This window comes from Miscanthus floridulus, chromosome 19 (assembly GCF_019320115.1).
Source record: "Miscanthus floridulus cultivar M001 chromosome 19, ASM1932011v1, whole genome shotgun sequence".
NCBI classification, from domain to species: domain Eukaryota; kingdom Viridiplantae; phylum Streptophyta; class Magnoliopsida; order Poales; family Poaceae; genus Miscanthus; species Miscanthus floridulus.
The window spans coordinates 56,815,096-56,839,105 of NC_089598.1; the positions used below are offsets into that span (position 1 = coordinate 56,815,096).

General features: G+C 44.5%; 1 protein-coding gene across 1 annotated transcript in view; it reads right to left on the minus strand.

Annotated features, from left to right (window-relative positions):
* The window catches only part of LOC136529151 (uncharacterized), a 29,123-nt gene extending 24,577 nt beyond the window's left edge, over positions 1-4,546 (minus strand). The window contains exons 1-5 of the mRNA XM_066522218.1: positions 3,993-4,546; positions 3,685-3,770; positions 2,842-2,921; positions 2,177-2,232; positions 1,355-1,403 (exon numbers count right to left, since the gene is read on the minus strand). Coding sequence (XP_066378315.1) covers positions 1,355-1,403; positions 2,177-2,232; positions 2,842-2,921; positions 3,685-3,770; positions 3,993-4,438 — 717 coding nt within the window. The 5' untranslated portion in view covers positions 4,439-4,546. The remainder of the gene's footprint in view (positions 1-1,354; positions 1,404-2,176; positions 2,233-2,841; positions 2,922-3,684; positions 3,771-3,992) is intronic.
* Positions 4,547-24,010: the final 19,464 nt, after the last annotated feature.

Here is a 24,010-nt window from a genome sequence, read left to right on the forward strand (position 1 = left end):
ATGTGCGTTTCCGCTGGTCCGCGATCCATGCGGCCCCGCCTTTCCGTTGATCCGCCTCTCCCGCGTGCCTCCGCTGTTGCACAACCCGTGCCTCTCCACCGGTCTCCGCACTTCTGTGACTCTGCTTCTCCCCTCCTATCTACAGTCAGCGCCTGCTCAATCTTCATCACCCCAGTGTCCAGGTCTTCCCTTTCCTGCTGCTCTGTTGCCTGTGCTTCCTCTGCTCTAGTGCTTGTTTGTGTTTGGCTTGGCTTAGCTCTGCTTAAATCTTACAGCTTGACTGGTTGTGCTTGGCACTTCTCTGCTGTGCAGCCAAAAAGGCAACAACATAATGGAGAGTCCAGCTGCATATGATCCCAAGAATGATCCAAAACGAAGGCCCCTGAACTCGAATGATCCAGGATGGGATTATGGATATTGGGCAGACCTTAAGAAGCAAGATAAGGTGACATGTAAGCTTTGCGACAAAAGGATTCTAAGAGGAATTAAGAGGTTTAACAAACATCTAGCTGGTGGCTATGGAGATGTGACTTCATGTCCACAGGCTGGCACTGAACTAAGGAAAAAGATGGGAGAATACTTGGATGCTGCTAACAATGCTGATGAGTTTGATGATGATGATGATGATGGATATCGACATTAGAGCCAAGAGTTGGGTGTTGATTGTTGAAAGCTTCTGGACCTTGAATACTGATTTTTCTTGTTCACTACTCATTATCTTATTCTGTAATGTGGAGTGTGAAATTGTGAACTACTATTGATCATGTCAACTAGTACACTCTAAGTTTGTTTTAGGATGTGTCTATGGCGTCGCCTCGCCACGTGCCTAGGCATTGTGAAGGGGGGGGAGAGGGGGGGGGGCGTGAATCATCATGCATCACCTTAACACCTTACAAACCATGGCCCAAACACTGCTCAAAAGAACCTAAAAAACAGTGTCGAAATCCAAAGGCAAACAAATCATATAGCACGTTTTTCCTGATTTACTATTGAATAAACCAATACAATATCAGAAGTATTACCAAATCAAAAGAGGAACATAATGTATTTAATCTTGTTTGCTTTTTTCATCTGAACTCACTCTCATTATACTAATATAACTAATACCTTTGTGTCATTTTTACTGTTTTGTTTATTTATTTATTTACTATTGTGTAGGGTTTTGTATCTAGCCTACACCAACTTGCTTGGCAATAAAGGACTTTGTTGTTGATGCAACATCATGAAGTAGAAATAGAGAGCAACAGGCTTACTTGTTGCATTGTCAATTCACTTTTGACAGCAAGAAAGTAAATATTCAGAAATGAGAAAAATTAAGAGTGGTAGATGAGCTGATTGAGCTTCAAAATCTTACTGGAGGCATTAGCTCAGATGGTCCTTGAAAAATGTACAGCCGTGATGATCTAGTTAATACATAAGAGCTAAGTGAGTCCCAGTAAGTGAAAAAAAAAGGACACCAGATCAATAGAGAAATGTAAACAGGTTCCCAAAAGGTACAACCTTATAATAATCGAAGGAAAGCAAATTTAACTTAGTACAAGAACTAACAGGGACATGACACGAAATTACAGATAAAAAGTGGCATTTTTATTTACCAACATTATATCCTTCTGCAACCTTTCTGACTTTCTATTTATATTTGAAGGACAATTGTCAAGTATATAATCCAGTCCTAGTTTTACAGAATCTAATATGCATACTGAGTAAACCACAACCACAGTAGATATTTTTCTTGCATACGCAAGAGAACTGCACTATCATTGAATCAAGAACTCAAGAAGAACATAAAATATACAACGCACCCAAAACTCACACCACCACACAACATTGAACCCTAGTAAAACAAAAAGAAATGGTGAAGCCATGAAGCTTTAGCCACACGAATATAAACACTGTTTTAACATTAATATATCAAACTACCAATGCCTGTTGTGTGTATTAGTTTGACCAGAGAATATGCTTAACTCTGGAATAAGAATGGTATGCAACCAAGTTGTTTATATGCAGACATAGGAAGCCCTAGAGAGAAAGCATTGGGAATAAATGAACACCACAGTGCAGCAATTTATGAAGGAACTTCTGTTTATAAAATAGAAGATAAACAGAAAAGCGAAAGAAAGTTCTCTAGAATAGAATACAAGGAGTGGGCAAATAATTAGTTAACAAGCTTACTTACTGCCCAAATCGAATTACATCTCCAACATGAATCTCTGTGTACAGCTTCTTCTTGATCTGTTAGTTCAGTTCATATCATCAAAAAGTATAATAAGCAATAAACAGGGAAATCCAATAATTTGAAAGGATATATAGAAACACAGGCCAGCCAGCATGTTTGGAACGCAGGAATTTCACAGAAATCAGTTCAATTTCGCAGGAACAGGATTTTTTTTTCCCGTGTTCCAAACAGGCCCTAAAAGGTTAACTTTAAGAGATTACAGCATTAGCATTGCAGATACTATTCAACAACCCAGTGTATTCTCCTTATGTGACTCTAAAGAAGTAAAGAGTACGAGAGAAAATGAACATGTGACAAATTAATCTGTTGTTACCTTTTCCGAAAAGAAATGGGATGAATGGGCATAAAACAGAGCATAGGATACAAACTGTTTAATTTTTTTTGTAAGGTCATAAACGTGGCAAATTTACAGTGTAAATTGGCAGTGCAACACCACAAATAAATATAGTACAGCAACATATGAGTGCAAGTATACTACCAACACAAATCAACACTGCTTTCTGATTCAAAATCAATGTGAAATGACAGAATGCATTAATGTAGTTTCATTATGTAAAGTATAAAGATATTAAAACCATAGAAGATTTATTCAGAATACATATTACCAGACTTTTATTGATAAAGGATCCATGTGTGCTTCCTAGATCATAAAGGAAAACCTTCCCATCATTTCTAAACTGCAAAACTAATAAAATGACATAAAAGCAATTCATGAGTGGGCTGCTTAGGTACTAAAAAGAAATCCATTGTGACGAAGTCCATAAATTTGTAGACATCAAAATAAGAGGAGTATTGCCCACAAAGAGAGCATTTCAAGTAACAAATTTTTATATAAGGGAACTATACTAGAAGCGCTTGTTTAAGGAAGAAATCAAATGTGCAACAGTGTTAACCCAGTCTACCAAGTTTGCTTTTACATTTCTTTCTAAAATATAGGGATAGTAACATCCATATGTTAAAGCTTCTTAAGTAAATGCTAGCTCCTCAAGAAAAAACATGGCCTTGTTCATAACATGTTAGTATCATAACAAATAAAACTTAATTTGCTACTTCAGCTTACGTTGTCAGTGTCCGCCATCACTAGTTGAGATTTAACCAATAGCATGTGCAGGCCAGCTACTGGGACGAGGCGGCGGCTAGGAGTCATGGGAAGGAAGCTGCTGGCCTGCATTGTGTGAGAGGGAGGGAGGGAGAGATAGATAGAGAGAGAGAGAGGTATGAAGGAGAAGAAGATCAGGGCAAGTGGCAGACGGATGGAGGAGGAAGAAGATGTCTGCTGGTTTGTAGGCTTCGATGGATGGGTTCACAGAGTTAGCTGTTAACGACAGGATGCCGTTTTCATGTAATGGTTCATTTTGAAAACACCATTCTATCAGTGCCATAACCAATTCTTCCTTTCGCAAACTATGGCTAAGTCAAGACTGATAAAGAGAATGGCTAAAACGTACCAGCATGGAATCGAGAAACGGTTGGATGCTCCAATACAAAATCGCACAGATCAATTCGACCGAACATGTAAGCTCCTTTCTTGGACCTGCAACATATGTGTAATACGGGTCATTCCACCAACCCTAGTCTTGGTAATACCAGCAAACAACATAACCTTCATCTCAGCAGCAATAGTGTAAGCAACCTTAACGCTCGTTTGGGTACTGAGGGCTACTCATTTCACACAATTAAACAACCACTAAATCACGAAATAAAAGATCACTAAATTAACAGAGAACTGATGACAGGATGGGAATTGCAGACTCACACGTCAAGCTGATCAACGATCGTCCCGTCCTTGAGCACCTCAAGGAAGAAGGGGTGACTCGGCGCGGTGCTCCACTCGGGAATGGAGTACGGCGCGCGCGCCCTCTGCTGCCTCTGCCGCTCCACTGGCAACGCGGCCGCTTCCTCCATCACGGTGTTGCCGGAGGAGGGCCCGCTGGTGTTGGGCGCCTCCTTCGCTGACGAGTCGCTCACGCTGGGGCTCGGGGAAGCGCTTCCCTCAGCCCCCGCCGCCTCCGTCTCCGCCTCCAGCTGCGGTGCCGGCGGGCCGGGTTTTGGGGGCGGTGGCGGCGGCATCGAGGAGGATGTGCTAGGGTCAGCGCGACCGTTCACCTCCGCTGAGGACAAGTCGGGCTCGGACGCCGCCTCCGGCCGCGCCGTCGGCGGCGAGGGGTTTGGGTGCGGAGGCGGTGGCATGGAAGGATTCATGGCTGCGGCAGTAGCGGAGGGAGGACGGCAGATGGGCACACGGCGGCGACTCGGCGAGGTGGGAGACGAGTTGCGGGGTCGAATCGAGCAAGCAATCTTCGCCGTTGGTTTTCAGTGCTGCGATAAGAACTCAAATTAGAAATCACCTACATGCTACAGGTTCGATTTCGATAGATCTAGGGCCGTTCAAATTTTCTGGTCTAAAATTTTGTCGGTTAAAGTTCAGAACAAATGCTTTAGATTATTTTAGTTCAATTATTATATGGTTTAAAATATTCTTTTTGGTTGGCCAAATTTTAGTTTAGACTTTCGGTCCTCAAGAGCTCAAGTGGTTTAAAGTTTAATGGCTAAATTTTAGACCATAAGAATAAAGATGACTTTAGAGTAAGCTTGATTTTGAGACAAGGATTGTCTTATCTTGCTAGTGAGGGCCAACCTTACCTTGTCGACTGGACCTAGCCAAATTGGTTCTCCTATGATAGCAAGGTGCTCCCTCGGTCCTTAAAAAAATATCACTTTCACTTTTCAAGAAATTAAATATTTTTAAACTTTAATCAAATATATACAAGAGAAAAATACTATTTATGGTGCATACTAAGTATTATTAGATTAATCATTTCTATAAACATAGTCAAACTTAAGAACGTATGACCAGCACAAAACCCTATGCGATATTAATTTTGGGGCAGAGGGAGTATTTTCTTACTTGCACAAGTCCCAAGACAAGCTAGTCTCTCGACCAGACAGTTTCTCTTTCTATTTCCTAGCTAAGCAAGGTGAGGTGAGGAAAAGTTAAATAGCCTCCACGTGCATCAGCTAGCGGCAACGCCTTTGAAACCCTCAAGAGGGCACGCGAAATTACTTATTTGTCCTTACAGCCTTTCTTTATGCTCGAACTCGTCTCCCTTGTCAAACGCTCCCTCCACTCCACCCATGCAGTCGTTCCCTCTCCCCTATTCTCTTTCCTACGTGTTGTATCCTTCCCGTTTCATCAACAAAACAGTTCTTCCCCATTGGATGACAAATTGGATTAGGTATAGTTTGGATCTTATTCTCCCATTCTACGTGAATCGACTTGTGTTGCTAGGGTTTTGATGAGACTTGTGCCCGCCCCGTGTTCTTGATTTCGTGTCTTCGTCTTGTGCGAGAGATCAAGATTAGTTGAAAATTGAATCTAGTGTATTTGTGTTAGTTTTAAGATGAAGTCAAGTTACTACCCTCCTTGGTAATTTCACATATGCACTATGACTAATGACTAGATGCATGTGTTTCTAGTTTTTTGGAGTTGGATGTGTCCTAACTCCAAGATGATTATGTGTTTATGATGTCGTCAAGATCAATCTTGTCAAAGCATTTAGAATTCATGTTAGCATTGCTAAGTACACAATCAATGTCGAATATGGAATGCTTGAAATGGATGATCGGGACCATGATGTTTGGATTGATCTAACTAGTCATTGTTCTCTCTTTAAAATTGTTGTTGAAATGGCTAGCAAGATAATTTGGGGTAGGGTCCATCAACTAATTGTATGGGGTGTTGACAAAGAAAGTGGGTAAGAACTGAAGGTGGCTACTAATGAGAAGTTTCAAAAAAATAGTAGAGGCTAGGTGGGATGAGAAGTAAATGGATGTTAGCATTTAAGTGACTGAGAAAGACAGATTGTCCGTAGGCTTGAATATGGATTAAAGTTCATGCCAAAATGAGTCAAGATGACATTAATAACGCAATGAACTCCCTACTTTTGAGTGATAGTATCCTATAGCTCAAGAACACACTCCACTCACATAATCACATGAGAGATTACATTTGGGGTGAGATTAGGAGTGATATAGTGCATTGCTTTGTGAGTTAGCATCTTGTGGCACTAGTTTCATCATTGTTGTTGTGTGGTGTTCTTATTAATTTTGGTAGTTGCCACCACCTAGATGGCTTGGAGCAGCGGGACACCATGAGCATTGCTTTGTGATTGTGTGGGGGCTTTGGTTAAAGATTTGTAAGAGACTTGGTGTTCATCCTCTTAGGGATCATGAAGAGCAACTCTAGTGTCAAGATCGCCTCCCTCTTAAGTCGCTTACCTAACTATCAGGATTATGATCCCCGGGTGTCTCAAGGCATCGACTAGTCAACAGGCCGAGTGGCCCACGATACAAAAGCCAGCTTGAGCCCAAACGACCGAGGCCTAGCTAAGCTAAGCGAACCAGGCCAAGCGCTGAGGACGAGGTCTACCATGACCTCTTTCCTCTGCTTTAGCCGCACGCCGCACAAAGATTCACGACCTCTCCACCGTCCCAATCCCTAGGAGGTACAAGGAGAGGCGGAGCCCAGCCAAGCGTGCCTGCTCTGACAAGAGCGGACACGCCGCACTGACCCCACAAGGACCGAGGTGACCGTTGTCCCTACTCCACGCAGCATAGACAAGACAACACCGCTAAGCGGTGATGGCAGGTATAGAGAACCACCATCCAAATACGGCTCGACAAGACGTATGTAGGATCCCACCCACTATGGGATGGGATCCGTGATGAAGGCTTTGACTTGGAGAACCGTCCAAGCCAACAAGGGCCACAACCTAGGAGCCTAGGATCGTAGCCACCAACTACCCCACAACAAGACAATCGCGCGACCTAGGGGCGGCTACCTACTCTCATACGACGCCTCTGAATGATTATTGATGGTCCGTATTCATCACTTATGACCATCAACATGATATTCATTTGATCATAAAATCAACAATTATATTATGATTTTACTTGGTTCCACTTGTACTTGGAAGATTGTGTATGCAGGGGCAAAAATAGTCAACACACATCAATATAAGGCTTCTAGAAGGCAGTCCACGCATCAGGGGGGCCATGGCTCGCATGGAGGCACTGCTCGGCTCCACCTAGGCACTGCCCGACCGCACTTAGGCGTAGGCCGATGTGGCCAACCCCCCTCCACGTCACTGATCCATAGCAACACACTCCCAAGTGAATCCATCTGTTGGTGCCAAGTCAGTTGGTCGATCAACGCTCCAGGATGGAAGTACAAGGATCCATGGTCCCACCATCTAACCGTCGGTGACCAAATGCACAAAAATCACTCATACGCACACTCTACATCACCTGGGGGGCCACCACACAGAAGATGGAGGGCCTAGCCCTCAGTGAGGCGTCGGCCAGCGCCCTCACCAGGTCGCCCGGTGCCCCTTAGTGGCCCAATCACCTCCACCGACTTCCAGCATGCCACCATGCACCTCAGATGATCTCAAGCATGTAACACCATCGGTGTTACATTGTATAGTTTTTGCTAAAACACCGCATGAGCATCATACTTGTGTGAAAATGAGTGAAGTATCGAGTATAAAATAATGTACATAACTTGAAACGTTCGTCGGCAACACAAAACAAATGCTACTTTTCATGTCGCTTTATATCGTTTAGGGTTCTAAGTGAATTTTTATCGAACAAAAATGCTATAGAACGCTTATGCGAGACTTTGATAAAGTTCATAGTACGAACTTCGTAGGCGATGATAAAATACGTGCGGTCAAGGATGGGGTTCGCTAGCTAGTGTATCAAGTAGCTTGGAAAAGGAATTCGACGCGAAACTGTTTGAAGTTTAGTCATTTCGTGTAAGTCTGAAAATGGGTCGACGAAGCCATGTTTGATAATTTTTGTAGGATGATCGGGTTAAGCAGTGGCAAGATGCTTTGGCTTAGTTTGATAGTCCTATGTACCCTCTTGGGGATAGAATAACTGGTTTGGCTTTTGGATCATCGAATTGGTTTTTGTAGCAGCTTTAAAAAGCATGCACGACACGTTTTCCACCTCCAGACGCGGTCACCGCCTCTGTTCGGCCTGGCACTGTTGCACTGGCCTGCCCAGCGCGCGCTACCGCACCGACCGTGTCGCCACTGCCATGCCTATGCAAGCATGCCCACGCACGTGGCCCCTACGCTACTGGCCACGGCCTCCTGCCACCACGCGCTAGCACGCAGCTCGCACTGCTGCTGCTGCCGTTGCCGCGTCCTAGCCACCCGCTGTGCGCCTGCCAACGCACTGGTCGGTCTTGCCATCGGTCCCATGCTGCAGCTCATGCTGTCGTCAATGTGCCTGGCACGCCACGTGCATACACACACACGCGCGCACTGTGCCGGTGGGCCTGGTTGCTCTGCCTCACTGTCGCGTCGCACTGCACCCCGATCGCACTGCGCGCCGTCTGTTGCTGCCGCGCGGCACTGCTCCCGTTGACCTGTCACGGCTGCACACACGTAGGCTGGCCGCCTAACTTCATCGTCACGCCCATGTTCGCTACCACGCTACTCTGTTGTTTGTCCCGGGCCTGCCCGCCTCTGCGGCGCGTGGTGCCTAGCTATCGTCGGCTCACATACTTGACAGTGTGACCAAGCATCTTGAGCACGTCCTGCTACCCCCATCGCCATGCGTGCTTGTGCTGTGAGTTGACAGCCATGTTCCACCACGACAGCGTGGAGCCTAACCCCGCCTACCTCTCCTGTCTTTGTTGTCGCCATGGCCGACGAGCCCGCTCCCTTTGATTCACCGTGATGGTAGCACCATAATCAAATTAGCCACGTCCTCAGCTTCATTGGGTAGCCTACCACCCAAATGACCCCACCTTGCTGCTAGTATGGCCACACAGTGCCCTAATTTGGAGTTGCCGCTCCATTGGATCCTTAAGACCGGATTGGGATGCGCCGTCGGCAAGCCACGTATCCAGTGCATCTCGTGGAAATTCCTTGCACCACTAGCCTTGCCTCCATCTGCTACTCGCCTAGCGCACCTCAGTCAAAGCGCTACCACCGCCTAGCCTTCCCTGACACGGCCATGCCATCGTCGTGCGCCGCCGCACCACCTGTTGAAAGGTCCTAATATGGCTAGAGGGGGGATGAATAGCCTATTTAAGAATCTACAAATCAACTAGAGCAATTTGATTAGTATGACAAATGGCGTAATGCAAACTTGCTCTAGCTCTACAAGGGTTGCAAGCCACCTATCCAATAATTCTAGTTGCAATAATTACTTAGGCACACAACTTGCAATGTAATTACTCACTAAGAGCTCTCAAACTTACTACTCTAAAGAGCTCAACTGGATGAATGTAAATAATAAAGCAAGCTCTCAATTCTACTTACACTAAAGAGCTTGTATCAACTAGTTTGCAAGAATGTAAATAAGTGAGTAGGGTGATTATATCGACGTGTAGGGGATGAACCAATCACAAGATGAATATATATCCAATCACCGAAAGAATGCTAAAGACAAGAGACAATTGATTTTCTCCCGAGGTTCACGTGCTTGCTAACACGCTACGTCCCTGTTGTGTCGACCAACACTTGGTGGTTCGGCGACTAAGAGGTGTTTCACAAACCTCGTCCACACAAAAGGACACTGCAAGAACCGACCCACAAGTGAGGTAACTCAATGACACGAGCAATTTACTAGAGTTACCTTTCGGCGCTCTGCCAGGGAAGGTACAACTCCCCTCACAATCACCGGAGATGGCCACGAACAATCACCAACTCATGCCAATCCTCCACCGCTGCTCCAACCATCTAGGTGGTGGCAACCACCAAGAGTAACAAGCGAAATCCGCAGCGCAACACGAATACCAAGTGCCTCTAGATGCAATCACTCAAGCAATGCACTTGGATTCTCTCCCAATCTCACAAAGATGATGAATCAATGATGGAGATGAGTGGGAGAACTTTGGCTAAGCTCACAAGGTTGCTATGTCAATGAAAATGTGCAAGAGAGTGAGCTTGAGCCGGCCATAGGGCTTAAATAGAAACCCCCACGAAATAGAGCCGTTGTACCCTTTCACTGGGTAAAACGCGCTCTAACCGGACGCTCCGGTCATACTGACCGGACCCTAGACATAGCGTCGGGTCCACAGATTCATGCCACATGTCACTAGCTTCAAACGTTGTTCGTCAGATTTCAACGGCTACGTACTTGACCGAATGCTCCGGCTAAACTGACCGAACGTAGAAGCCTCAGCGTCCAGCCGTTTCCAGTAAGCTCCCCGAGGCATATTTCTTCGACCGGACACGCCTGGTCCACCTTGACCGGACCTAGACCAACATCCGGTGTAGTACCCTAGGTACTGTGCTGACCGACCAGCTCGACTGGACGCATGCTACCAGCGTCCGGTGCTTTCGGACCCAGCGTCCGGTCAGTTGACCGACACCAGCGTCTTCACAACCAACTCGTTTTCACTTCTAACTTCTTCACCCTTGCTCCAATGTGCCAACTACCAAGTGTATCACCATGTGCACATGTGTTAGCATATTTTCATAAACATTTTCAAGGGTGTTAGCACTCCACTAGATCCTAAATGCATATGCAATGAATTAGAGCATCTAGTGGCACTTTGATAACCGTATTTCAATACGAGTTTCACTCCTCTTAATAGTACAGCTATCAATCCTAAATGTGATCACACTCGCTAAGTGTTTTGATCACCAAAATAAAATGGCTCCTATGGTTTATACCTTTGCCTTGAGCCTTTTGTTTTTCTCTTTCTTCTTTTCCAAGTTCAAGCATTTGATCATCACCATGCCATCACCATCGTCATGATCTTCGCCATTGCTTCATCACTTGGAGTAGTGCTACCTATCTCATAATCACTTTGATAAACTAGGTTAGCACTTAGGGTTTTATCAATTAACCAAAACCAAACTAGAGCTTTCACCCGTACGCATGTGGCTAGCTTGGCCCAGGCCGTCTCTGATCGAACCACCACCTAGATTGGTTTAGTGGTGAGTCCCTTGAGCTCACTAGCTACCCCTTTTGCCCCGGCTTTGCTGTCATTCACCGGAACGCCACCACCGTGGTTGCAAGGTCTCCGCCACCGTGGTCCGACCTCGCTACAGCGTCCCAGCTCACGCTTCCTTCGCCCGACGCTTTGTGTTTGCTCCTAGGTAAGTATCGGTCCCATAGTTAGGGCAGGGAGGGGCTATGCTCACCGGTGTAGCCGCTGGTGCCAGCGCCGCCGCGTCAGTGCATGCGTGGGTGCTCGATGGGGTATCGCTGTCGTGAAGGTAGAAAGTTCCAAGGGCGTAGCTGTAAAATAGTAGACTAGCGGGATAGTGCGCTTAGTGCTCGCGTGATTATGGAGTAGTCCGAGGGTGCTTTTGCATATTGACCGGCGCGCGCGGGTCCTCCCCACCGTGGGCCATCGTCGTTCTAGGCTGGGCCGCGCCGTGCGCTGCGCGCGTGCGCGTCGCGCCATTTTGGGCCGAGCCGAAGCGCGTTGGGCCGCGTGGTGGAATTGGGTTTTTTTCAAATTCTAGTGGAGAATGAATGTTTATTCAATAATAGTTTGAGCAGAACTTTGAAAAAATAGTAGTAAATTCTATAGATGTCCAAAAATAGTGAAACCAAGTTTGTTAGGCTCACAAAAATACCATCCACCTGTTAGTGTAGTCAATGGTAGGTTCATAAATTCAAACTAGAGAAGCTTAGTATTATGTATATTAATAATTTTAGGAATTTTTGTGGTAAATTGGTGATAGTTATAGCTATGAAAATTTTACAGTAGGCTCACTAGATTATTATGTACTTGCTATGAATTTTGTAGTCCTAGAGTAGGTTGATAAATAGAGTAGCTATTATCCTTGCGTTACCATATATAGCGTAAATCAGCATTAGGAGTAAGAATACTTGTAGTTGCTATAATAATATATGCCATACTTTATACATGTTATTGGTAACAATAGATAACTTAGTACCTTAGTCGGTAGCACTAGCTTAGTAGTTAGACAGATGTACTTTTATTTTAAGAGTTGTTGTTGCTATATTACTAAATATTGCATCATCATTTCGTGCATTTAGATCACGAGTTGGTAGAGTTCGTGCCCGTCGACGAACAGAAGTATAAGGAAGTCATTGAGGAGTACGAGGAGGAGATCCTCATGCAGGAGGGAGCCTTAGAGCCTTTTGGTGCTGACCTTGCTGACCCGTCGCCTACCCAAGGCAAGCCTCGGTGCATAACCCCTATTTTATGATCACTGAATATATATATATGATGTGTATTTAAGTTACAGGCATTTTATGGAGACTACATGCATAAATATATCTACCCATGAGTCCTACTAGTATAGGTCGAGTAGTTGCTATGCTCAGGATATCGGTAGCGTGAGTAACCTGTCGTTACTCGCAAATAGGTGATAAATATGATCACTCATGATAAAATAGTGGAAAGAAAAATGGTGATCGGGTAGGGATATGGTTTGGGTACTGGTGGGTGTAAAGGGTTGTGTTCTGCGGCCAACAGGACATAGCTTGATTACATTTTTCCCCTATTTATGTCAATTAAGGACTGGTCGTTGTAACGGACGCTAGGTAAGTCATAAATTTATTGTCCCGAGCACATACTTGGGTATGGGCGTAGGGAAGACTTGTTGCTCTACCGTCGTGGATCCGGCTCTTTCCAGACCAACTAATTAGAGGCAGGAATGGGGGAGGTCCTTGCACCACATTGAGTCCAAAACTCAAGAGTGGGGGCTTGGAGTCTAAGTTTGGACGGGGACCTAGACACCCAGGACAGAAGGGTGATGGGTTAGTCCTACTTGTGCCTAGGGTACAAGCGGGGCGTGTGTTTTTGGGGCACCCAACTGGACACATTGGTTCATGAATCGCCACCGAGTCAGTACGGCTTGTCTTAACTCTAGCATCATAGTAAGAACTGAAAGATGAAAGATGATGAAATAGAACTAATTGCTCAACTCTTGCTTGAAAGTAGAACATGTGCTTATATAGACTGGATAGATAATAACTTAATACGGCTGATAATAATAACATAAATAAGGACTCACTATTAGTATTGCTTTCTGCCAAAAGAAACCAGCAAACCATAAGCTTATCATATTCCTTAGAGTTAGGAAATTATTCCCACTAGTCGGATAAGTCTTGCGAGTACATTGTGTACTCAGGGTTTATTTACCCCTATTGCAGGTAATGTATGAGAAGTACCATTGTGTGGAGGATTCTTCTGGTGGGCACAGACGAATCCTCGTTCTTATCGCTAGATATTTATTTTAAATTCCGCTGTGTATTATTCCGCACTCTAACATTTGCTAATGTAATAATGTAATTTTTAAGAAACTCTGATGTATGAAATGGACCAATGTTGTAAATCGTTCTCATTATTGGATCCTTGGGAAAAATGTGGATCTTTCGGGTTCTCCCTTGGGGTGTGCCCGACGGATACCGCCCGCTGTAGCTTGATTTCGGGGTGCTTAGTGCCTGGTGGAAGACGAGCACCTCTTTAAGCGTGTTATTTCGAGCGGTTCTACCACAAAGCGTCCATTACAAGTCGGGCAAGCCCCAGAGCATTCTAAGCCTCCTATGTTTTATAAAATATCACTTGAGTCCTTTATGTTTGATGCATTAGGTTATAAGACTTAATTTTGAAACACTTGATGCATAGAACTACCTTATCTAGATATATATACACCTTAAACCCTATGTAGGTCTAGGATTGAATATATGCTTAGCCATGCTTAGACCGGTAGAAGTCGGGTGATTTCCTGTCACCTGTGAGGTATAGGTGGATACCGAAGCACGGTTGGCTATATTTGCTATCGTGGAAAATATCCATGGGATGTTATCTAAGTGGAGACCAGGCGGGATCTTATATGCACATGATGTGGGTTGGCTATGTTGATCCTGTCTATGTTGATTAAGGACCATACCGCTGTTGGTGCTTTCTATCGAGATTGAATGCATGCCTCTCACTTAGCTGGCCGGATAACTTGTTCCGACCATGAAGCCGAGTAGCTCAACTCAGGACAGGCCTTGTTCTATTAGAGTGTGCACTCTGGATGATAGTAAGGATGTACGGGGAGCTAGATGTGAGCCCAAGGGTAGGCTAGGCCTGAATGTCCTGGCAGCTGGTTGTCTCTGATTGTACGACGCTGATCGAACTCGTGAAATGTGGACCTGAGTTGTACCAAAGGTGATCTGACGCGACTTCGACGGGGAAGTGTGGGTTTGTATTAGGAATAACTGCCTAACTGGTTGCAACCAATTCGAATCGTCGTCTCTCCCGGATAGTGAGAAACTCGACTAGTCCCAGCATCGTAGTAACTGGACTATGGAATTTGATGGTTATATTGGACATGGGAATGCTACATCGGCTATGGTTATTATTGTGATACTACATAATGATATGTCACATGTTTGACACAGGTTAGATGCTAATCTAGAGTTAAATAGCTATAATTAACTTGGAATCAAATTATAAAATATATAGCTCAACTAGTGGCTTTTTATGCAAAATGTTGTCAAGCCAGCTCCACTTATAAAGCCTTGCATGATCCTTAGTGTCACTTTATTTTTAGTTTATGACGGGTAAGTCTAGCTGAGTACATTTGAGTACTCATGGTTTATCCCACTATGTTGTAGGTGAAGTTCTCGGCTTGCTGAAGATGGTGGCTAACCGTCGGTGGGCTCGGTGTCTCTATATAGTGTTCTTATCTATATGCTTTTGTCAGAGGATGTCACGTATGCTAGCAATGTATTTGGAACTTATATTATTGTAATCATTTGAAAGCTATGTTGTTTTCACTAATCGGTTTTGAAACCCAAACTTGTACTATTATTTGTGAACCCATTTGTAATATTATTTCCGCTGCAACTCCGTGTATGTGATGTGTATTTACTTAATCATGTGATCTTGGTTGTGATGTTAATTTACCGAGGTCCTTCGTGACACTCTGTGGACTACCGGGTTTATATAAGTGAAAGTATGTGCGCGTCAACGTGTTAAACAGGGACAGCCATATTTGATCTTGTATAAATTAGGCGGTTCTATCATAGATAACCCTCAACGGGCCGCACAATGGGAACCTCATGCTCCTCTTCAAACTTCTCTCCTCTTCTCCCCACTCTCTCGATATTTGGCCTCTGAGATGGGCTAAAAACAATTCGTAGGCATTGAGTGGTTCAAAGGCCTCCATTTATAGGCCCAAGGGCGGATTGAGCAGCCTGAGATCCCCACACTGCATGGCGAACCACAGGACATCACGGCCAGTATCAGATGCCCGCATGAGGTTGGGGAAATCGAGACCCTACCAAAGGTAGGGCTAGTACAGTGTTGATGAGACCAATTGGCCCCACCTACATCACAGACCCCGATACGCAGCACACTAACATGGTAGGGCTCAGCAGTCATGAACCGCATCGTTGGGACATCCTAACGGGATGGGACATAACAACCACGTACCGCATTGAATGCACTAGCCCACAAGGGGTCAAGCAATGAAGCTCGGATAGGCCACAACTATGAACCCACACTAAACACACATGCATCTCAACCACTATTCACCTAAACGGTCGTTTAGCCTGTTTACACACCGTATAAACGCTACACAGTGGTGAGCCGTTTCCGTTTAATCACCCATTTACTCCGTTTAATTGGTCATTTACCCCGTTTAATGGGACGTTTTGCCCGAATAATGGCTAAACGGTAGGTGATCGACTGTTTACCATTTAGCGTTTAGGAAAACATTGATCTCAGCGCTTTCATGATCACTTCGTAATCACAAAAATGCTCGAGGGCTACTATCGGGGTTATGATCCCCGGGTGTCTCAAGTCATCGACTAGTCAGCAGGCCGAGCGGCCCACGATACAAAAGTCAGCTTGAGCCCAAATGACTGAGGCCCAGCTAAGCTAAGAGGACCAGGCCAAGCGCTGAAGACAGGGTCTACCATGACCTCTTTCCTCTACTTTAGACGCACGCCGCACAAAGATTCATGACCTCTCCGCCATCCTAACCCCTAAGAGGTACGGGGAGAGGCCGAGCCCAGCCAAGCATGCCTGCTCTAACAAGAGCGGACATGCCGCACTAACCCCGCAAGGACCTTAGTCTTGTCAAACACCATCCCTATGCCACTGTTGGTATTTATTAATGCACACAATTAAATCTACAAGCGCATGGATACCGCTGTAGCTTTTATCCGAAAGTATTCCAAGTATCGTATCCATAGGGAAACATGTGATACTAACTACGGTCTAACTTAACTAAGGGTAGCAACAAGGTTAGGATAAACATGAGTGTAGAGAGGATAACTAAGTTTCTCTTGTTCTTACTTCGATAAGCTATGTCTCCTACCATTCAACTGGGGATATTACTAGGAAAAGACACCAGCAGAGGATGCTTTCCTTCATAACTGGGTCTTACTTGGCCTACAAATAGGAAGTGGACTACAGAGGACTCAATGAATGTGTCACACTTATGTTCTAACGCTACTTCGTGATCTACCACCGATCCGAAATACAGGGTGCATCCATGATTAACCCAAGTCTAAGCGCCACGCTTACATATAAGATTAATACTTTACTCCCCCTAGGAAGAGAATAAAGCACTCAAAAGAGTTGTGATCCTGATGAACAATATAGACAAGATGCTTACTTGAATCAGAAGTTGATTACCGGAGAAATCTCAGAAGCAAGCTCAAGTAGAACTTGGATCCACCAAGGTACAAGCCGTAGAGAGAGCACCGATAGGCCGGCACTTCCTCCAAACTCTTCCCTCACTCTCTATCTTACTATTTCTATTTATAAGACTAGATCCTATAGAGGACTAATCTTCTTTTGATTGTTGGCTCTGATCCTGATGAGGAGGATATGAATTAGGGTTTCAGGAATGGCTCTTTGGAGGGGGGTATAGGGCCGTATATATAGGGGGTAGCGTCAATTCGGGACCCTCAGATCAAACCAACTTACAAGGATGGCATACATGAAATCTAGGAGGCGATAGAGAACCAACATTCGAAGCGGAGACTGACTAGAGGGGCCCATCGGCCGACCGACCTGCAGGTGGGGCCGGTCGGCCCCACATGGCAGCCCCTTAGGGTCTCCTTCGGTGGGTTGCCTTCTGGTGTGTTCTAGATCCTTCCCATGTAGTTTACGTCATGGATAAACATGATGTAATCTAACAATTAAGCCCCCTGACATTTATCTAGATAAACCCTGCTGAAAATACAGATTCATCAAAACTTGTGGAATTTGTCAGGTTAAACCCCTATACCTATGTTTGGTGATGGAATTAAGTATATATGCAGATTATGTTGATAGTTTATGATTGATGTTAGTGACCACCAACATCCACGTAGCATAGACAAGACAACACTGCCAAGCGGTGATGGCAAGTACGGAGAACCACCATCCAAATATGGCCCGACAAGACATATGTATGATCCCACCCACTACAGGATGGGATCCACAATGAAGGCTTTGACTTGGAGGGCCATCCAAGCCAACGAGGGCCATGACCCAAGAGCCTAGGATTGTAGCCACCAACTTCCCCATAGCAAGACAATCGATGACCCAGGGGCAACTACCTACTCTTGTATGATGCCTCTGAATGATCAGAAGGCGACGATGAAGACCACGACAAAACCACATCATTGAAAGCTCTAGTTTGGTTTTAGTTAATTGATAAAACCCTAAGTGCTAACCTAGTTTATCAAGATGATTATGAGATAGGTAGCACTACTCCAAGTGATGAAGCAATGGCGAAGATCATGACAATGGTGATGGCATGGTGATGGTCAAATGCTTAAACTTGGAAAAGAAGAAAGAGAAAAACAAAAGGCTCAAGGCAAAGGTATAAAATGTAGGAGCCATTTTGTTTTAGTGATCAAGACACTTAGTGAGTGTGATCACATTTAGGATAGATAGCCGTACTATTAAGAGGAGTGAAACTCGTATCGGAATGCGGTTATCAAAGTGCCACTAGATGCTCTAACTCATTGCATATGCATTTAGGATCTAGTGGAGTGCTAACACCCTTGAAAATGTTTGTGAAAATATGCTAACACTTGTGCACAAGATGATACACTTGGTGGTGTTGACACATTTACAAAGGAGGTGGTGTTTGCAGGGTTGAGATGGGTTTGGGTCGCTTTTGGGAAAATGGAATGCCTATTTTCTATTGCGCCGGATGCAAATTCTTGTGGTTGGCACATTGGAGCAAGGGTGAAGAAGTTAGAAGTGAAAATGAGTTGATCGCAAAGATGCTGGCGTCAGTCAACTGACCGAATGCTAGGTCTGAAAGCACCGGACCCTGGCAGCGTGTGTCCGGTCAAACTAACGGGTCTACAACTATACCGAGGGTATTGCACCAGACGCTGGACCTGAGATGCACCGGACGCTGGTTTCTACATCTGGTCAAACTGACATGGCGACACAGTGACTAGGGTTTAGCACCGAACGCTGGTCTATGTCTGGTCAAGGTGGACCGGACGCGTCCGGTCGAAGAAATACGCCTCGGGGAGCTTACTGGAAACGACCGGACGCTGGGGCTTCAGCGTCCGGTCAGTTTTGCCAAAGCGTCCGGTCAGTTAATAGCCATTGTGATCTGGCGGCTCAAGTTTAACTCAGAATGACACGTGGCTTACATCTATGGACCGGACCTTGTGTCCAGGGTCCGGTCAGTATGACCGGAGCGTCCGGTCAGAGCGTGTTTTGCCCAGTGAAGGGGTATAACGGCTCTATTTGATGGGGGCTCTATTTATAGCCCCATGGCCGGCTCAAGGGATAACTCTTGCACATTTTCATTAACATAGCAACCTTGTGAGCTTAGCAAAAGACCTCCCACTCATCTCCATCATTGATTCATCATCTTTGTGAGATTGGGAGAGAATCCAAGTGCATTGCTTGAGTGATTGCATCTAGAGGCCCTTGGTATTCGTGTTGCACTGCGGATTTCACTTGTTACTCTTGGTGGTTGCCACCACCTAGACGGCTCAGTGCAGCGGTGGAGGATCAGCATGAGTTGGTGATTGTTCGTGGCCGTCTCCAGTGATTGTGAGGGGAGTTGTACCTTCCTCGGCGGAGCGCCGAAAGGTAACTCTAGTAAATTGCTTGTGTCATTGAGTTACCTCACTTGTGGGTCGGTTCTTGCGGTGTCCAATTGTGTGGACAAGGTTTATGAAACACCTCTTAGCCGCCGAACCACCAAGTGTTGGTCGACACAATGGGGACATAGCGTGTTGGCAAGCACGTGAACCTCGGGAGAAAATCGATTGTCTCTTGTCTTTGGCATTCTCCCGGTGATTGGCTATATATTCATCTTATGATTGGTTTATCCCCTACACGTCGGTATAATCACCCTACTCACTTATTCACATTCTTGCAAACTAGTTGATACAAGCTCTTTAGTGTAATTAGAATTGAGAGCTTGCTTTATTATTTACATTCATCGAGTTGAGCTCTTTAGAATAGCAAGATTGAGAGCTCTTAGTGGGTAATTACATAGCAAGTTTTTGTGCCTAAGTAATCATTGCAACTAGAATTGTTGGATAGGTGGCTTGCAACCTTTGTAGAGCTAGAGCAAATTTATATTACGCTATTTGTCATACTAATCAAATTGCTCTAGTTGATTTGTAGATTTTTAAATAGGCTATTCACCCCCCCCCTCTAGCCATATTAGGACCTTTCAATCATGTAGGATAGCTAGCAAAACACCACCATGCCCATAGTGCTGCCATGACCGGCACTGTGGCACCACGTCACACCATGCCGCAACGTGAGAACAAGACCATGACGATAGCCATGTCAAGATGTGCACCATAAGATGGCGTTACTTGCAAGCCAAGTTAGCTAGGCCCCCTTCCTCAGGCTTACTACCCTTTGATCAGGAGAACCTCCTTATTTGTATGAATCCTAGCCCAAACTCTATATAAGGGCAGCTTGGGCACCCTTCCAGGGACATCGGACTCTCGATACTCTCATTTGGGCAGTCCATCTCCTAGCTCTAGCTCCATCTCCTACCTCTTCCACCATTCTTGCACACCCCCTCATTGTAAGAACTTAAGAGCATTCAAGTGAGGAACACACACTTGATCATCTCTAAGACTAGACGTAGGGCTCCGGTCTAAACCAGTATAAATCCTTGTGTCTTTTGGATGCTACCATCGTCTTCCTAAAGCAGCAAGGCATTCGTATAAATTTACTAGTTCAGTTTACAAAACACCAAAACTAACTAATAGTCTTCCATTGATTATCATTAGCTAGATAATAAACTTAATTGGTCATCCTGGCACACTACCCATATAGTGCACTATGTCCGACCTTCATCCATGATCACGCATATAGAAAGGTTTATTGCAACTCACATCAAGTTCAACATAACATTAAAAGAGTAGTTAGGTCACAACACATTATTTCAAACATAGTTCATCACACCACAGCCACAAAGTATGAGTGTTAGTCTTTCAAACACAATATAGTTTTAAGATACAACTAATGAATGTGCCAGCTTCATGAATTCTATGCAAACAAAGGCATCCTCTACCAATCCTAGTCCTTAGAGGACTTAGGGGGTGTAAAAGAAGCCTTATGTGGGAGCAGGAGTACCTACAAGGCTCAAATAATTACAGTTTGAGTACTCAATTGTACTCAATAGGACTTACCCAATATAATACCAAGGATCAAGCATTTGGTTCAGTAGCAAGGATTGCGATTGGTTTTGCATAAAAGCATTTTGTACATGAATAAAAGTGATCTTATCAACTAAGCAAGCGAAACATGGTTAGTAAGAGTTAAAGCAATTAGCAAGTGGAGCTCGATCTTCCACAAGTCCTTTCTTGTCACTAGTCCATATCTAGAAGAATAGAACTTATAGCATAAATTCAAAACTCTACAGAGGGGTACACATTAATCCCACAAAAGACAAGGGATATCACCTATATGACTAAAAGTGCATCAAACTCTTTAGTGGGTTTTGGATGATTGAATGACAATGTGATTAAAGGTCTAACCTATGTGCTAAGTGTTGGATAGGAAATGGGTAATCTCACAGGTACTTGATGAAAGCCAAAATGATGAGTTGTTGTATAAACAATCTAGTTCAAACACAAGACAATAATGCAAAAGATATTCATGCAAGGCTTACTCATTGTGAGACTTCTATGAATAATATGAAAGCAAGCACGTTGATGATTTTGATTAACGAGACATGAGGGATTGTATATGGAATGGTCTCACATTCTAAAGCTTGCTACAATGAAAGACAATTATAATTGAACTTAATGGATGATTCAACACAAGGTGTGACTTGATGGCTTGAGATGGTGAAGATATCAAGGAAAGGCTTCGAGGTACTAAGCAAGGGTGAAGGGCAAGTGATGGCTTGGTGACCGAGGAACCTAGCTAGGGTGAAGAAGGAAGTACTTGCATTTAGTCGAGGTACTAATCAAACCATGATGGTCATATTGAGGTGGAGGATCAAATCTTGGATGAATTGTTGAAGTGACTTGATACATTTGAAGTCTACTCACATTTTTTGTTTGGAATCAAGTCAATGCTCAAGATGCTTTGCTCAAGGAGAAAATCAAAGTTAACATGATTGACACCCTCACTTGTTGAAGATCGGAAGCTATGGCATTTGGTTTGAAAGAAATCAACTCAAGCAGTTCAAATTCCATTTTCATTTGATCTTGAGTAAATAGGTATGTCATACTATTAAGAGGGATGCATCATGTTGATAGATGATTATTCATAAGTGCTCAAGCCAACCCATGTGAGGTTTGAGTGAGAGAGTAACACTGGAGTTGACTTGACCTAGCTATGGCAGCAAATATCTAACATGTTCGGTATTGGCCTGACCATAACAACTTTCTTGGTGTTCTCGGTTTGGTTCATCAGGAGTTCCGACTATCGTTGGGGTTCTGGGGGTTGAAAGTTCCAGCAATTGTTGGGAGTTCCGATGCCTCACACGCGCCACTGACTGAGTAACCGTTGGCGGTGTGCAGGCAATACCGGATACCGGACGTGTCCGGTATTCCCAACAGCTATATAATGGCTAGTTTTTGAGTGGGGTCTATAAATACCCCAAGCTTCCACCTTTAGAGGTTGCTGATTCTGCTGACTTCTATACAAGTTTTTAAGCCTTGAGAACACTCTCCAACCCTCTCTTATTGAGTGATTGATCCAATTTACAAAATTCATCTTGTGGGTTGAGTGAGATTCAAAATTGAGAGTAAGCCACCCTTGAGCACTTGTGCATATTTGTCGATCTCATGATTTGCATTTGTTACTCTTGGACTCTTTAGCCCTAAACGGCTAGGCGTCGTTGGAGAGCGCCCAAGAGATTGTGGTGTGCCTCAGGAAGTTTGTAACGGTTCAATTCCACCGCCGTAAGGGAAGGAATCAAGCTAGTGGAAAGAGGAAAAGGAGTTGGAAAAGACTCCGGCTAGAGTGACCTTCGTGTGTCCTCTAGAGATGACCTTCGCTAGGTCGCTCACATCCCCCTCAATGGAGAGTAGGACTCAACGGAGTTTGAACTTTGGTAAAACAAATACCGTGTCTCAATCTCTCTTTTCTTTTGGTATTTGTGATCTATTTGTGTTGCTTGAGCTTGTGAACAGGTTACTACTAAGTGCCTGCAACTTGGTGTGGAAGGAGAAATCAAAAGGAGAAAGTTGGGAGCTGGTGTGCAGAACCCGTGTATACCGGACGCGTTCGATATTGGTACCGGACACGTCCGGTATTGGAGGACTGAGCTGACTTTATTTATTTGATTGCTCTAACTTTGTGTTGCAAGGTTGTAGCTCCTAGATACTTTCTCTATACCTTGTACACTTTGTGTTTAACTCATGAGGGGTTCATTTCTCTGATTTGGAAATTCCCATTCTAATTGTTTCCACTTTTTAAAGGGTTGAATTTTTAGAAATGCCTATTCACCCCCCTCTAGGAGGCATCCTCGGTCCTTTCAACGACCCATCAGTACATAAGGGATACCTCGATGTCTTAACCTTTCCTAATTTTGGCCGAGGGTGCCCACGAACCGTTTAAGTGTGAGCTGATGTACTTGCTTAGTCTAGCTACCCTACACTACACCTCATGCCGAATCCACGGATACACGGTCCTTAACCGGTCCAGCGAGCTACACCATCCAATACCTTACCCATCTTAACATGGTCCAACCCCTCACTAGCCCTCAATTCATTCTCATCATCTTCATCAAGTTTTAGATCATATCTCCTTTGCATATTTCTTAGTGTACAAACAAGTTCTATATGCACGAGAGATGAGAAACCCATCACCTTCTCGACTTCTACCATCTAAGCAAACTAAAGCATGATTTACACGATAACAAAAATAAACAAGCAATGGTACAACGCATTGGATCAATCACAAGGATGAGAGCTCAAATATGTGCTTGTTGATACTAGTCCTACAGTAACATATCATGCATTTATTTAACCTTTAGGCACATTATGCAATCCACAAAAAGAGTTAGAAATGCTTAGGTGCCTGCCTTGAAGTGGTTCGGTGGGTGGCTCGTCGGCAACGTCGAGTATGGGGGTCTCCTCGGTTGTCTTCATTCACTTCGATGCCTATTGGATGCATGATATGAAATGATTGCAATGATATCAACTAGAGTAGATTCCATGTTAGCAATTATGTATAACATATGGGCTACAATAATATATAACATGTGTGTTGAAGTGTAAACAAACAAACTCTCTGTCAGTGTTCCCTCGGACTGCCCGGGTGATCCTCCAGACTATCCGTGGGAGCACAGATTGTGTGGTTGTAGCTATCCTGAGGGAACA